Source organism: Benincasa hispida, chromosome 10 (assembly GCF_027475165.1).
Source record: "Benincasa hispida cultivar pf3 chromosome 10, pf3_genome.v1.1, whole genome shotgun sequence".
Classification (NCBI taxonomy): Eukaryota; Viridiplantae; Streptophyta; class Magnoliopsida; order Cucurbitales; family Cucurbitaceae; genus Benincasa; species Benincasa hispida.
Window position 1 is genome coordinate 39,857,015 of NC_143487.1, and position 16,221 is coordinate 39,873,235.

The 16,221-nt window shown below is 33.8% G+C and overlaps 2 protein-coding genes across 3 annotated transcripts; both read right to left on the reverse strand.

Annotated features, from left to right (window-relative positions):
* Nucleotides 1-1,497: 1,497 nt before the first annotated feature.
* Nucleotides 1,498-7,001, reverse strand: LOC120088286 (uncharacterized). 2 transcript variants are annotated; one of them, XM_090305609.1, is made up of 2 exons: nucleotides 6,447-6,985; nucleotides 1,498-2,141 (listed from the first exon to the last, which is right to left on the reverse strand). In XM_090305609.1, the coding sequence occupies exons 1-2, from the start codon at nucleotides 6,742-6,744 to the stop codon at nucleotides 1,888-1,890; spliced, it is 552 nt and encodes a 183-aa protein (XP_090161735.1). In that variant the 5' UTR covers nucleotides 6,745-6,985; the 3' UTR covers nucleotides 1,498-1,887. The 2 variants fall into 2 exon arrangements, with proteins under 2 accessions (XP_090161735.1, XP_038901404.1); XM_039045476.2 differs by having other exon boundaries at nucleotides 1,998-2,163; nucleotides 6,447-7,001.
* LOC150033338 (putative disease resistance protein RGA3) lies at nucleotides 3,604-6,448 on the reverse strand. Its single transcript, XM_090305608.1, has one exon. The coding sequence runs from the start codon at nucleotides 6,393-6,395 to the stop codon at nucleotides 3,693-3,695; it is 2,703 nt and encodes a 900-aa protein (XP_090161734.1). The 5' UTR covers nucleotides 6,396-6,448; the 3' UTR covers nucleotides 3,604-3,692.
* Nucleotides 7,002-16,221: the final 9,220 nt, after the last annotated feature.

A 16,221-nucleotide genomic window follows, 5' to 3' on the forward strand; every position in this document is an offset into this window, starting at 1 on the left:
GGAGTAACTGGCTGGGCGCATAGTGGCAAGGGTCTGGGCAGTGAGGGAGGCAGCGGCGAGGTAGTCGTGACTGGCAAGAGGGAACTTTGGGGGAGATATGTGTGAGGTGTGCGTGAGGAAGAAGACAACTCCCGTTTTATTTTATAATAGTAATAATAATAATTAAAAAGGAAAATAGTATAACTATAATTAAATCATTTTCTTATTCCACTTTATACTATTTAATTCCTCTCATTTTTCAAAGAAAATTAATTTCTGTCATTAATTTTCAAATTAAATTTCAAAATTGAATAATTTTCACGCCAATACTTAAATTCTCACACCTATACTTCAAATTCAAAATTCCAAAAATGCCACTTCCAACTAAGAACAATTACTGAATTTCTAAATAATAAAATTACTGAAAATTACATTATTATTAAATAAAAATGTGCGGGGTGTTACAATTACCTACCCTATTAGATGTATGGAGTTGATTCAGTTGATGAAATATTTTAGAATAAACTTAAAGAAAATAGGATTTAGTTTTTAAAATTTAAAATCAACATGTTGATTAAGGTCTACAAAATTCAAAGTCCAATAAAAGCAATTTGAGACCAAAAGTCATTTGTGAAGTGGGATTAATATTGTTACAATCAAATCTTGCATACCAGTACTTGAGAACATGAACTTAAATTTTTTCTACCAAGAAACAAAAGAAAGCAGGCACCATTATCAAAATCTGCAATCAACGTCGATTATTAATTTTACTCAAATTAACATAAAATAGGCACATTGGTTAAAATCAATTCATAAATATCTAAGTAAGAAAGAGCAAGTATTTCTCCACTTTAATTTTAAGTTAATTGAAGAGATAGAGTAAGGTTATGATGTAGTAAAAGAACACCCTAGAATAAATATAAATAAAAGAAAGCATGGAATGATGTAGCAGAACATTCTCAAACTCTGTACGAGAATGAACGTAAATAACAACCAGAAGTTCAAACAACCTTAATCTACAGTATACATCACAGACATTATTATTATTCATTTCATGGTTCTCTCTTTTCCATCTTTTTGAAAACTACCAGAATTCATATTCTTCACAAAGCACACCATCTATCTAGAGGAAAGTGACATAAAATGTTTTGTTCCAGAAAAAGAAATAGAAAACAATCAAATATTACAAGAAATTTAGTTCAAGTATAAAAATCATGAAAAAGGGGGGAAAGCAGTCATATGATATTATATGTAATCAAGCCACAACTAATATTTCAGCTCAGAAACAAGAGAAATAACTAAGATGCCTTTGTGATTTGTCTTGTTTCTACAAAGAAGAAAAGGTTAGGATTTTGGGTAGAAATGTCAAAAGGTAAAAATTGCAGAGGAGGAAGAAGAATAAAATAGAGAGAGGATCCTGTTGAGGCAGTTGAGATGGTGGATGAGAACACCATTTGTGTTGCTGCAATTTTGGGGTTCACTTACAATGGAAAATTTGAAGACGTTTGAAGCAATCAGTGAACAAAAAAGATCATCTTGAACTCATATTTGAAAGTTCATAGAGCTTGAAGGCATTAACATAAATATTCTTTTTATGTTACACAGTTACTTGATAAAGCAGAACCAAAGGTTCAAAATAAGCAACAACTGTACGGTTATAAAATATGAAAATCATTATTTACAAAATTGTATAACTACAACAGAAAACAGAAGATGATCAACAAATGAAAAATGTGCCCCTCATAAAATTTTCCTATCAGATTCATGTCTTCCCTTGATGATCCTTCGAACGCACAATTCCCTCGTCGTCGTCTATTCAACCGACGTCGTTGGGCGTCTGCCCTGCCATGTCGTCAATTTCCTTAAAAATCGAGGCCAACGTCCTCAACCGTGTCTCCTCCAGACCTACTACCACAGTCTCTTCCATGGAAGTTTATGATAACTCCCCCTCTCTCTCTCACTCCACGAGGCTTTTAAAAGGTTGGTGAGACTGAGAGCTTGGCTTTCAGTTCCTTTCTCAAGATCTTTCCAGAGGGCGATTTTGGAATTGTCTGCCAAAAGTATACTTTCTGGAATCTTTTGTAGAAAACAACTTCTTTGTTTTGCATTCAAAATTACAAAAATAACCAACGTCAGGTCGATGTAATTGCTCTTGAATTGTTCTGTTTCATCCATATGTAAAGGCTGTATGAAATTTTGAATTACACTCTAAATCAATCAACTTAAGATTAAATTTTATTGTCATTAGAAACACTCAGATTTGGAAGCAATTTTTTCTTTCCTATGGTAATAAAACTTAAAACATGGTATGCTCAAAATGTTGAACAACCGTATCATATCATACTATTGTGGAAATATTTGGATGTCCGCGGATCCATATATGGCTTAAACAATCATCTAGGTGTTGGTGCCAAAAGTTTGATGAGTACATCTCAAAGTTAGATTCAAAAGCAAACAAAAACAGACAACTCTCCTAAAGAATATGACCCTAAACACCAACTACTCCTAAACACACAACTACTAGAATTTTGACAGTGTTGAGAAATGGTAGGGTTCTACATTTCTGAAAAAAGGATAGAAAGTTTTTCAGAAAGACAGCAACTTGTTTTTGTTTCAAAGGTGAAGAATGTTGAAATAAGTTAAAACAGTTATGTTGAACCAACAAGTTGTTTCCATCGTCTCAACTACTCAATATATTATCTATAAATTGATGATTATAAGATTGTGTTTGAAACACATTTTCAAGTGTTAAATTTAAAAAATAATTCGTTTCGAAAGAAATTTGAGTATTTAATACTCATTCAAAATAATTTTTCAAGTATTTTTTAATAATTTTATTTATCAAAAGTATTTAAATAAAAATCAGATTTTTGAAAAACATTTTTTCTCAAGTTAATCCAAACAGACTCTAAATCAATTCAATAAAGAGGATTATAAGTGAGAGTACCTGAAAAGCTACTATAAAATTCTTTGTATTACCCCTTCGAGATTAAAATCTAGGCCTTTATTGCCGAACCACTTAAATTTTTTGGGCTCGTCTTCTCTTCTCTCCTTCTCCACGTAGCTTCGACGTGCTTGCCTTTGAGTGGATTTATGACATTGTGCTTCTTTTCCTCTTGATTTCTCCCAATCTCTCTTTCTATCTCAATTTCTTTCCCTCTCTGTTTCTCTTTCTACTTTTCACAAACTTTCCCTTTTTTTTTTTTTGCCTTTTTCTTTTTTCCTTATACGACCCATGCAAAGCTACACCAATTATGATTAGAGTTATTTTCAAATACAACAAAATAGATCAACTTATTTACAAATGTAGCAAAATATCACTGTTTATCAATGATAGACATTAATAAGGATTCGTGTCAGACTGACACTGACATATGTTTATAAGTATCTATCATTGGTAGACAATGTTATTTTGCTATATTTGAAAATATTTTCTATTGTTTTGTTATTTGAAACAATTGCCCTTATTATTACTACTTGAAAAATCCCATAAGCTTCACAATTTTTTCGTCTTCTTTTTCAGGTCGATTGAACTTTTTTTTTTCCGAAGCTTGCATTTCCTTGTTTCTTTTTGTTTCTTTTTCCTCTCATTGCTAAATGAAAAAAAAAAAAAAAAAACAAAAATAAATCTTACAATACACCTATGCTAAATTAAAAAGAAAACATTAGAATTAGTTGCAAATTTAACAAAATTGTTCAAAAGAAAAGATCATTCAATTTCCACAATTTATGCAGAAGGAAAGGCTCAATTTCTGCAAAGAAGTGTGGTTTTCCAACCATCGAGGCAAAGCTTCAATGCTACCAACAGAGTTTTGCATCGACAAATCTTGCAAGGAATTAACCAATCCAATGGGAAGCCTAAGCTGTGCAGAAGAACACAAGTTAAGGGGTCCATAATGTTGGAGGCATCCAAAAATGTTCACTTCATTCACCTCCAAGTTAGTGAGTTGAAGAAACTTCTCAGGCAACATGATCCTTAAAGAAGACAACAAGTTCCTATGTTCCAAGTTTAGAGTAAAACAGGAACAACACTGCTTTATTCTCAAATCTTGAATGGAATGACAACGTTGGAGCCCATTTGGAATGTTGGTCAATTGGAAACATTCCAAAATTTCAACAACTCTAAGGTTTTGCACACCATTCTCATCACAAAACCCAAACATATTTGGAATGTTCAATAACATGGGACAATCAGATACTTTCAATACTTGGAGATGAGGAAAAGTTGTAACATTTGATCCCACTCTCACTTCTTCCCATTGCTTTAGGTAGTCCATGCGTTCGAGTATAAATTTCTTTAACTTAGGGAAAAGAATGATCCTTTGGTTGGAATTATTACCATAAAATTCATTTCCTATACTTTGTACACAATATAAATGAGAGAGATGAAGTTCCTCGAGGTTGGTCAATTGTCCAAGCATTGGAAGCATTTCACAATTTTGACAACGAAATAGAGTTATTGTTACCAAATTTTCAATGAAAATATCGTTAGGCAATGTTTTACCTCGAAAGGATCGAATCTTCAAATGTTGTAGATGTTCATGTGGTCGAAATCCTTTCAACACTTCCAAATCATTGTGATTGTTGACTTTTCTATGAGAATTGCAACTCCAAATGAAATCTAGACCATGTAAGTTCTCCTTTTCATCCAAGTTTGCACTTTCAGCTTCTTCTTTACACTTGACATGCTCCAAATGTGTAAGTTTCAAACTACCTTTTAGGTTTTTTAGAGGTCCGAGTTCGGTTATCTTCCAACCCTCTTTAGATCCTGCTACAAATATAGACAACGTTTGAAGTTGAGTCAATTGGCTCAAATGTGGAGGCATTTGTATGTAGTCGACATGTCCGTTTGAAAATACAAAATGTCTTAAACTAACCAGTTCTCTTAAATTATTCGGAAGCTCTTGAATATGTTTGCCTTCAATCCTTAATGTTTGTAAATGATAAAGCAAACAGAGAGAATTTGGAAGCTTCTCCAATCTACAATGGGACACGTCGAGGTATCTCAAGTGCATTAACTTATGAATCGAATCAGGTAATTCATAAATATCCCACGAGTTCATCACCAAAACACGCAAACCAACGAAGTTCAAAATTTTATCACAAATCATCTTCTCTATTGTAGAAGGAATTAGTTCGTGACAAAGTATAGTGCGTGCCTGCCTAGCAAATTTCTTAGTCTTACTCGTCCAATGTTTCATTTGCAATGCATTGCTATGTTCTAATTGAAAACTTTTGTTATTTGAAACATCACATGCAATGTCATGTATAAGATCATGCATCTTACAACTTATAATTCTCCCTCTATCATCCTTGTTCACATCTTGAAATAAGCAACGAGATAACAATATCTTGAAGTACATATCTCCTTCATCTTCCAATGTTTTGTTGCTTCTTCCTTTCTTTAGATGAATAAATCCTTGTGCTATCCACATTTGAATCAATTGTTCTTTTTCAAATTCAAAATCTTTGGAAAAATTTGAACAGTAGGCAAAACATTGTTTCAAAGAACAGGAAGGTAGACGTTCTACACTTAATTTTAAAACGTATAACACAAAATTTTCTTCTTCAAATGGTGTTCTTATTTCACTTTCCAACATGGTCACCCATCTATCATAGTTTCCTTGAAATTTTAATGCCCTTCCCAAAACTCTTGCAACTAACGGTATTCCACCAATTTTTTTAACCAACTCTTCTCGAAGAAGTGTCAAACTTGAAGTCATTGGTAGTCCAATTGCATTTGAACTCGCTTGAAATAAAGACCAACATTGATCGTCAGATAATTTGCTTAAATGATGAGTTGGAAGCGTTTCCATGATTCTTGCAACTTCAACACTCCTTGTAGTCACAACGAAACTATTTTCAGATTTTTCAGTGATCTTCATCAAACAATTCTTCAATTCATCCCACAAAGAAGGATTTTCATTCCAAACATCATCAAGTACAAGAAAATAACTTTTGTGGCGCATCTCATATTTAAGCTCACGAAGCAAAGCCTCCTTATTGTCCAAGCCACTGGAAGTACCTTTTAAAGTTACTAAGATTGTTCCCAAAATCTTATTGATAAGAAAAGGTTCAGACACACAGACCCATATAGTTTCATCAAAATATTGTTTGATCTTAGGGTGATTAAATACCAATTTTGCCAGAGTTGTTTTTCCCAATCCACTCATACCCACGATGGGTAGGATAGATGTAGTATGCTTCTTTTTTGCATCGATCACTTGTTTCACTATGCTTGAAACTTCATCATTCCTTCCCACTATTTCAAAATCATCCAACTCTGAGATCGTCTCTCGAAGTTGGCTAATTTCAGTCTCTAGCTCTGTAGATTCATTGCTAACGAGTCCTAAAGGACCTGCTTCACAATAATGTTTACGTAACAAGTCCTTAATGCTTTTCATTCTTTTTGCCATCTTTGCACGAAACAGGAAAGCATTACTGCAAGCAGAAACAAAAGCATGTACCTTTTTTCATTTTTTCTTTTGCTACCTTTCCTCGAAGATCTTCATAAACAAGCTTGTCTAATACATCATCTGCTTGATTGGCAAGATTTTGAAGTTTATCCACCCACAGTTTCACTGAATCCTGATGTAATGTTGTTGTGTGTATATCACGCAAGAAGGTTTCTGCCTTCAGTAGCCATTCTGTCAACTCTGATAGCTCCTTCTCCAAGCTCCATGCCAACCCAGTTTGCTCAGCTGCAAGTTTGACAACCTTCTTCAACATTTCTTCCGCAGCAAAAGTCCATAGGAATTCGGCCATCGCTCAATTCTTACTTTCTCACAAAATTGCAGTTGATTTGGGGAAAACACCCAAAATCTATAGGGTTTATGAATCGATGGGTTCTTTGGAAGTCAAGGTGGACTTGGATAGGGGACGAAGCAGCGTAGAAAGAAAGTAATTACTATGAAAATAACTACTTGTACCCCATCAACAGCTGGCAACTGGGAACTTAATTGCCTTTCAACTGTAAATTCAGTTTGAATTATTGCAATCTCAAAAGTGACAAAGAAACAGGAAAGAATTCAACAGGTGCATAGTAGAAGAATAATAGACTTTTTATCCGTTGAAATCAAAGTCTGGATCGGAGAAAACACACGACTTTCATGCCACAAATGTTAGAAATGACTTTTGGCCTTAGATCCATGGAAAAAGTTAAGGGGAGTGGGAAGTTTGTCCAACATTGATAGATCCTAGAAGGTATAAATACCAAGCCATTCTAGATGAGAATCTAAAGTGTGTTGGTGGTGAAAGTATTACTCTTTCACCACAAGTGCGTGTTGCCGTTGTCGTCCGACGGACGGGTGGATTCGTGCTTGGGTTCCTCACTCTTACGTGAAAAAGAATTAAATTTTTACTACTTATCTTTACAATTATTTTTTGAATAAAATTATTATTAAATCTATTTATTAATATTTTGTTGAATGTTCATTTTTTTTACCATTAATAGACCGTTCGAGTCTCCTGACATTTCGTGTCCTCCTCTCCTCTGCTATTTTACACATATCAGACTTGAGAGAGGAGACACAACAAATCGATTTCCTTCTTCTATTTCTTCTAAATTCTTCTTTCGTTCTAAGCAATCTTCTCACCGGTTCTAGTCCATTTTTTGATGAGTGTACGTTTGAATTTGGAGATTGCTTTAACCTTGGGGAGCAACCGGTATAGAGGTCGCGCCGTAATTACTTTCAGGGTAGTGGTTTCTCCACTACGCAGCTACCTTTCTTGACATCTGTCCTAACAATAAATAATGGTAAATTTTTTTATTTGGGAAAGAATGTGACTTATAATACGGAAAGATATACAAAACGTCATAGTGCTTGTTACACAGACTCCTATGCTTAAGTTATAAAGGGGCTGTTTGGGGGACCGTAATGGAATGAGTTTGTGTAATCCAAAACTCATACTAGGATTGAGCTTTTTGAATCTAATTTGTAATACCAAACTTAATTTGTTTTCGCAGTTTTCAACTTAACCTTCATTTCTACCGTTTTGACGCTTGAAGGTTCCATATCCATTATGCCCTTGGTTCTTCATGCATTCCAACACCCCTTAAATTTCTAGTAATTCTGATTACATTCTAGCTCTCCAAACATCTCCAAACTGTATATTTGGGTAGCAAATAGAAAAACTGGGTATTAGAATGAACTTACTTTCCTTGTTGTTCAAAGCATGCACCACATATCAGGTTCAAAGCATTGCAACAAAGTTCTTTTTCAAATTACAAAATGAGACACCCGTACTCTTGGTCATTCAAAGCGCCAAATATTAGATTCAAGGCGAACAAGTTTTTTTTCACACTCTTTAGAGATGAAAAACAAGATGACAGATATCACTACAAGAAATAATAGATACAATAGCTAATGAAAAAGGCTATAAAAGACCTTTCATAGCCTTTTTCGAAGGTCCTGATTGCCCATGTTATTAAAAGTCTGAAACTTTTTACAGCCATTTTGTATAGCTATAATAGATGCTATAGTAGAGTATAGAGATATAGCATGCATACATGAGTATGAAAAGATTCAACAACATTAGTCATCAAAGCTATCTTTAACATATAATAGCTTGCTCTCAATGCTATTTTTATTATATAATAGTCTTTTCTTAATGCTTTATTTGACATATGATAACCTTTTTTTAAGGCTATTATATCATATATATAGCTTTAATCTTATGCTATAACAAACAACATTGAAATTCTGTTCATTTACATTACAAGAACTTGTTTTATGTTAAATAGACATATGAAATGATTCACAATTGCATTAAATACAATGACTTCCTTTCATTATTGAAATTTAGTAATCAATTTACATTAGAAACTAAAAAAAATTATCCAATAATACAAAAAATACATCAAATGTAATTTTCAACCTACATAAAAAGTGCACTAGCATCAGATTGATTCCCAAAATCACAATTAAATGTCAAAACTATATAAAAAGTACATAATTGTCCTTTTGACTCTCAAAACAACTTATATTTAGTTCCTTAATAATCGACAAAGTTATATAAACACAATTATTATACCTTTAATTACCTCTAAATTCATGAGCCTGTCATTCATTTTAGCTATTGTCAATGTAATAAATATATATAAGCATTGGTCATGAAGGATAAGTTGACATTAAACTTCATAGATCATTGAAATAATATAAGCAATGGTCATGAACTCTAAACATAAATGCCACTGATTAGGCAATAATAATATAAGCAATATCATGAACTCTAAACATATGAAAATAGTAATAAAATAGAAACAAAGGTGAAATGAATAAATATGTTAGAAGCAAATTCAGAACAATATGTAAAATATAGAGATGTTTTACAATTCTAATAATAGACTAAAATCAACAATAGAGTAATGTGTAACTTGTGTACCCATTAACAAAAAAGCAAAAAATAAACATGACAAATATACTAAAATAATACTTTCCTATCTGCGGTTCATTGACAAAAAGATTCCAATCTTGTATATAGTCACGAACCTGATGGAACACGAGACATATGCAGCAGAATTAGGATCTAATTACACTCTAATTGCTTTTAACTTAAAGGAAAAAACATGCAATTTGAAGGAAAAACTGTAATTATAATTATCTTTGTAGCTCCCGAAAATCGCTCTTTCTCGCTGAATCTTGACCTGAACTGTTTTGGACCACTACTAGAGTTGACCTACTATCCTCTGGACTCAGCACCGAATTGTGGGATCCGGTGGATGAAGAAAATCGAGAGAGAGAAAGAGATGAAAAAATAAGATGGAATTTTGGATTTGGGTTTTCTCCTTTTTTTTAGCCCAATTTTAGAAAATAATTTGGCAAAATTGGCAAAACTTTTTAATCCAAAACAGAAAGCCAATTTATAGAAAAAAGCCATGCAACAATTGCATGAACCAAATCCATAAAAACCCAACACCTATCTTAGTGGGCTTAATGTCTCCACTATAAGCCAACACCTAGCCCACTATTTTGTTAGTGGAATTATTCAACAAAAGTTTGGATTTTCCTACTAACTTTAGTTAAATGGCAAAATAGTCATTTGGTCAAAGTCAAACTTTGACTAAAAAGTCAACATTTTGACTTTTATGATTTTTTTCGTATTGACTAATTTTGACCTCCCGAGCATGAATCCACATTCATTTTCTCGAAATTCAAATCACATTTGAATATAAGGTCGGTCAAAGTTTGATTTTTCAAAGTCAAAAGTCAACTCTTTGACTTTTTACATCTTTGACCATTTCCATCATTTCCTAACTTCCGAATATGAACGTATTCATATTCTTGATATTTAAATCACATTTAAATATTAAAGCTGTATCTCTAAACTGAAAAGCCCAATCACTATATCACATATACTTGTCGGTTTCTCTCTCTTCATCTAATTCGAACAATTCGAATTATTCTATCATACTGTTCTAAGTTTATTCCATATGAGCTAGTAGGGGAACCTAATGGACCTATAGATCATGGGCTCCAACGATCCGAGATTAGCTGGCTAAACTCTTTAGACGGAGGTAATCAACATTCGTTAACTAACGGGTCATTCCACTAGAGTCTCGTAGTTGCACTCCCCTCACTATAGATATATTTATGTCCATTTGATATAACCATGATTAATAAGCTAATCCTTCACAGGTTGTTCGTAATCTCGGCTGGATCATAAAAACTATTTATCCCCGAGACTACATCTTATTCCTTAAGTTCTACTGATCCTCTAATGAACAATTGGTTTAAGGTCCAACCTATAAACTGAATCCCTCTCGGGCTAAGGAGAGGGTGTGGCCCCTTGTTCAAGACCTGGATTCAGTACTAAAGGGAACAACCTATCTACTATCCCTATAACGGGTAGGAGTGAATTCCGTCTTGCACCCTATGTTCCCAACTATCCACCCGATCTTACCCTTGAAATGGGAGGCTTAGCGATAATGAGCTGCCCTCATCTATGTAAATCTAAGGATAATTCCGAGTGAACAGGAGTTCATAGTTAGCTCAGGATTAAGATTAAGTTACCTAGGTCATCAATTAACAAAATAGTCAGTTTTATACATTAAACGGCATTTAGAACGTAAAAAGTGACTATTTCATGGTTCAGTCTTATGCAAACTCATTGCATAGGATGCCCCCACTCACATATCTCTATATGAAAGATTCAGGATCACATCGTTTGTACTAACTACAAAGTGGGCCGCATCCATAGTGTCCCCAGAACAAGGCATCTAACCTTATTCATATACTATAGACCATTTTGGCTATATATTTGAACTTGATCTACATTTATATCACTACATAAAGTTCAAACTACATTAAATAGCCTCAGGATCTTAGTTTATTGGATTCAAGATTACAATTTCAATAACAAATTTATCGAAAAACAAAACAGAATATGTTTATTAATTTACAAACTACGAGTTTTAGGATATAAAATCCAACAGAACCTACAAATAATAATAAAAATAGAGCAATAAACAGTTGAAGGCGAGAAGAGAAATAATGTAGAACAAGAGAGAAGAAAAGGAATATATTATCAAAAGAATAAGAAAGTGATAATTCAAAATGTTCTAAAAGATGTTTTAAACTGAAATTTGAGCATTTGTATGATATTAATCGCTTTAAAAGTCTCTCCTGTTCGAATCGGGCGAGCATCGAGTGGCGGAGCATCGAGTGGATTTTGTTTTGCAACAGATCTCGACGAGCATTGAGTTTTTCACAGTGGGGGACTTCTAGATCGGATCGAGGACCAGATCAAGACATGGATCGAGTTCGATAGAGGATCGAATTCTGGACCAAATCAAGTTCTGGATCGAATCGAGTTTTGGACCGGATCAAGTTTTGGACCAGACCGTGTTCTTCACGGTGGGGACAGGTAATACACAGTGGGGATCGAGGATCGAGTTTTGGACCGGATCGAGGATTGAGTTCTAGCATAAAATTTTTAGACTACAGTTACAGAAACATCAACCATCACAGGAAATAAAACCCAAGAGGGTATACATACCAAGACATTCTAAATGATAATCCAAAGTGTGTTGGTGGTGGAAGTGTTACCCTTTCACCATACATGCATGTTGCCGCTGTCATCTAATAGACGGGTGGGTTCAGGTTTGGTTTCCTCACTCTTGCGTGAAAAAGAATTAAATTGTTATTACTTATCTTTTTAATTTCATTTAAATAAAATTATTATTAAATTTATTTATTAATATTTGTTGACTGTTCATTTTTTTAACCGTTAATGGACTGTTCGTTTCAGACCGTTCGAGTCTCCTAATCTTTCATTATCCTTTGCAATTTAACACAGTTCATACTTGAGAGAGGAGACACAACAAATCGATTTCCTTCTTTTGTTTTCTTCTAAATTCTTCTTCTTTTATGAGTAATATTCTCATCCGTTCTAGTCCATTTTCCGACGATTGCACATTCGATATACAAATTGAAGTATAGTGATTAACAATGAGGTCGAGATCAGTATAGCAATCTTCTCACCGGTTCTAGTCCATTTTTGACATATGTTCTAACAATAAATTGATGGAGTAAACTAACACATTCTTCTCACCGGTTCTAGTTAATTTGAGTTTAAAACATGCTTTAGAAAAGTTATTTCATAAGAGCGTTTGCTAAACACAATACCTTTGATGAAACTTCTTCACAACCAGCTGGGCTCCACAAAAAGATGCTTCAATCTACAAGTAGACCACAATAAAGATCTTTTCTACTATTCTCTTACAAGGATCGTGTGGTGGAAATACTAAATTGAGCTAGTTTTGATAAGACTGAGGAGGATTTGGAGAGGATTTTGATTTCTACTGAATTCTTGTAGAAATTTTGAATGTTTGACTTATGATTTAGCCCAACACTCTAATTTATAAAGCTTTCATCATGCAATCTCAAAGCTTGAATGAAGGCCAACTCCTTCTTCATGAATTAAGTGGAATTGGACGAATAAGGTGCTTGCACCTTTAGTGGAGATTTCCAACTTTTGGAAATTTCTATTTTGTTTTTCAAATTTTGGATTTCTAAAATCAATTTAACAAATGAACTAATTTATTTGTTTAATAGTTTTATAAAAATTAATTCAATTAATTAATTTTAGATAAAACTAATTAATTAAACCTTTTAATTAATTTTGTTAATTTTAATATCTAATATTAAATTAATAGAACACCAATTTCACTACAATGATTTTAATTTCATATAATTAATATTTAAATCATAATTTAAACTAATTGATTCTCCAATTTTGTTTAAATTTGATGAGATTAAACATTTCAATTGTATCGTATACAATTAATAGAAACCCTAATTGAATTTGAACATTTCAAATTCTAAACCCTAAGTTCAAATCTCATCAAGATTACTCAATTTATTAATCAAAGTTATGAGCTCGTAGAGGGACCTTATGGACCTACAGATCATGAACTCAAACGATTTGCAATTAATTGGTTAAACTCTTTAAACCGAATTAAACACTATTCGTTAACTACCAAGACATTCCACTATAGCTCGATAGTGGCACTCTCCTCACTGTAGATATATTTCTGTTCATTTTAACCATAATCGGTAAGTCAATCCTGCACAGGTCGTTTATATTTACAGTTGGATAAAAAATTACTATTTTACCCTTGTAAATAAATCTTGCTCTTTAAACTCCCACTAATTCTCCATTGAACAATTGATTTATAGTCCAACTTATAAATCATAACGCTCTCTTTCATGAGAGGGCAGGGCCTTGTTGTTCAAGACAAGGCATCAACGTTTAAGAGAACAACCTATCTGCTAACCCTAAATTGGGTAGGAGTGAGTTCCCCATTGCAAAGTTATGTCCTAGCTATCTATCCGGTCTTATCCCAAAATGGGAGGCTCTTTGAGTAGTGTTGTTGGACTACTCTCACCTATACAGATCAAAGGATAATCTCGAATAAACAGGAGTTCATAGTTAGCTGAGGATTAAAATCGAGTTACCCTAGGTAATTGAGTTTGAGATAGTCAGTTTTAACAGTAAATAGTTGTTACAAAGAAAAGTGACTATTTTGAGGTCCAGTATTATGCAAACTCATTGCACAGGATGCCCTCATTCATATGTCTCCACATGAAAGATTTTTGGATCACATCATTTGTACCAGTATACAAAGATAAGCCGCATCCAATAGTATCACCAGGATGAGGTACCCAATGTCATCCATATACTTATAGACCATTTTGGTTCCATATTAAAACTTGATCCTCTTTTATGTCGCCACATAATGTTAAAGTATTCATGTTATAGCCATGGATTTGTTTATTGGATTTTTATAAAAGAGTACAATATCAATAATAATTTATTAAATAAAATACTCAACAACATTTTTATTGATGAATAGAATATGTTAACAACATTTACGAACTGCGAGTTTAGGACATTCCCAACATAAATAATGGTGACGTTTTTTAATTTGGGAAAGAATGTGACTTATAATATGGAAAGATATACAAAATGACACAGTGCTTGCTACACAGGCTCTGATGCTTAAGTCATTAAGTGGTTGTTTGGGGGACTATAATGGAATGGGTTTGTGGCATCGAAAACTCATACTTGGATTGAGTATTTTGAGTCTAATTTGTAATACCAAACTCATTCAGTTTTCACAGTTTTTAATTTAACCTTCATTTTCACTGTATTGACGCTTGAAGGTTCCATTCCTATTCCACCCTTGGTTCTTCATGCATTCCAACACCCCTAAAATTCATAGTAATTCTAATTACATTTCAGCTCATGAAACATTTCCAAAGTGTATATTTGTGTAGTAAATAGAAATTTTGGTTTTTAGAATGAACTTACTTTCCTTGTCATTCAAAGCATGCACCATGTATCAGATTCAAAGAATTGCAACAAAGTTATTTTTCAAATTACAAAATGAGACACTGTAAACCCTCAAGTCTTGCTAAAGGTAGATCAAGTCAAACTTGGATATTAAAATTAAAGATGTCTAAGTATAAGTTAAGATTATAAGGAGAAAGCTTGAGGATGGATGAGAAAGGAGGAAAATACTTTAGGGGTTATAAAGAACATAGGTAATAGGTAAAGATGTAGATAAGCGTGGTTAAGGAGGGCAAAATTTGGCCAAGTATGGAAACCATGAGTTGAAGACTTGAGGAGGTGTGCAGTGGCCTAAGTATTTTAAGGATAAAATGAGAATTGAGGAAGGTGAGGGCATGGTTAAGGGTTGGACGAGGGTGAGGGGGCCTTGCATTGAAGCCATGCGTTGGTCAAACCTCATGTTAAGGTTAGAGGGACAAAGTGATACGCACGACAAAGAGCAAGGGTGCCTTAGGCGAGGAGACTTGAGTGTGCATTGATGTGTGTTGGTTAGATAAGATGTGCGTGAGGTAGGGCCATGCACCAACCGTGAGGCTAGGCATTGGGCACAAAGGGGGCGTTGAGGTATGTATTGACCAAATAAGAGTTGCGTCCTAGTGAGACTAGGTGTTGAGTGACTATGCGGCCAAGGAAAGGGTGATGCGTCCAAGTAAGGCTCGGCGTCAAGTAAAGTATGAGGCCAAGGAAGGGGTGATATGTGTTGAGTTGAGTAAGCTTAGGGAGCAAGTTTGGGTTGACAGCAAATTGGGCATGTGGCTAAACCAAGTGAAGTTAGCTCAGGATTATAATCAAGTTACCCTAAGTCATTGAGTTTGAGATATTCGGTTTTAATAATAAACGGTTATTATAAAGAAAAGTGACTATTTCGAGGTCCAGTCTTATGCAAACTCATTGCACAGAATGACCCCACTCACATATTTTCACATGAATGATTTTTGGATCACATTATTTGTATCAGTATACAAAATGTGCCGCATCCAATAGTGTCACTAGGAAGAGGTACCCAATCTCATCCATATACTTATAGATCATTTTGGCTACATACTAAATCTTGACCTCCTTTTATCTTTTTATTCATAATTCTTTTCAAGTTTCCTTAAAAATCTCGACATTAATATTACTCCCTCAAAACTCTCATAAGTTTGGGAGAGTTGAAGACCTTTAATATTTCTTATTTTATTATTTATTTTTTTTTCAAAACTTAAACCCTCTCCATCTTGCTAAATCTCTCTCAACTCACAAATTTTCGTTGATATTCTATGTCGCCTCACAACTCCATGTTAGATTATCAATTGCTAGAGCAGAAATCATTTCCTCCACTCAATCAGACTACTTGAAAGGTGCAACTTTTTTTTTTTTCAAATTCTTTTACTTTTTTTTTTGAAAAAA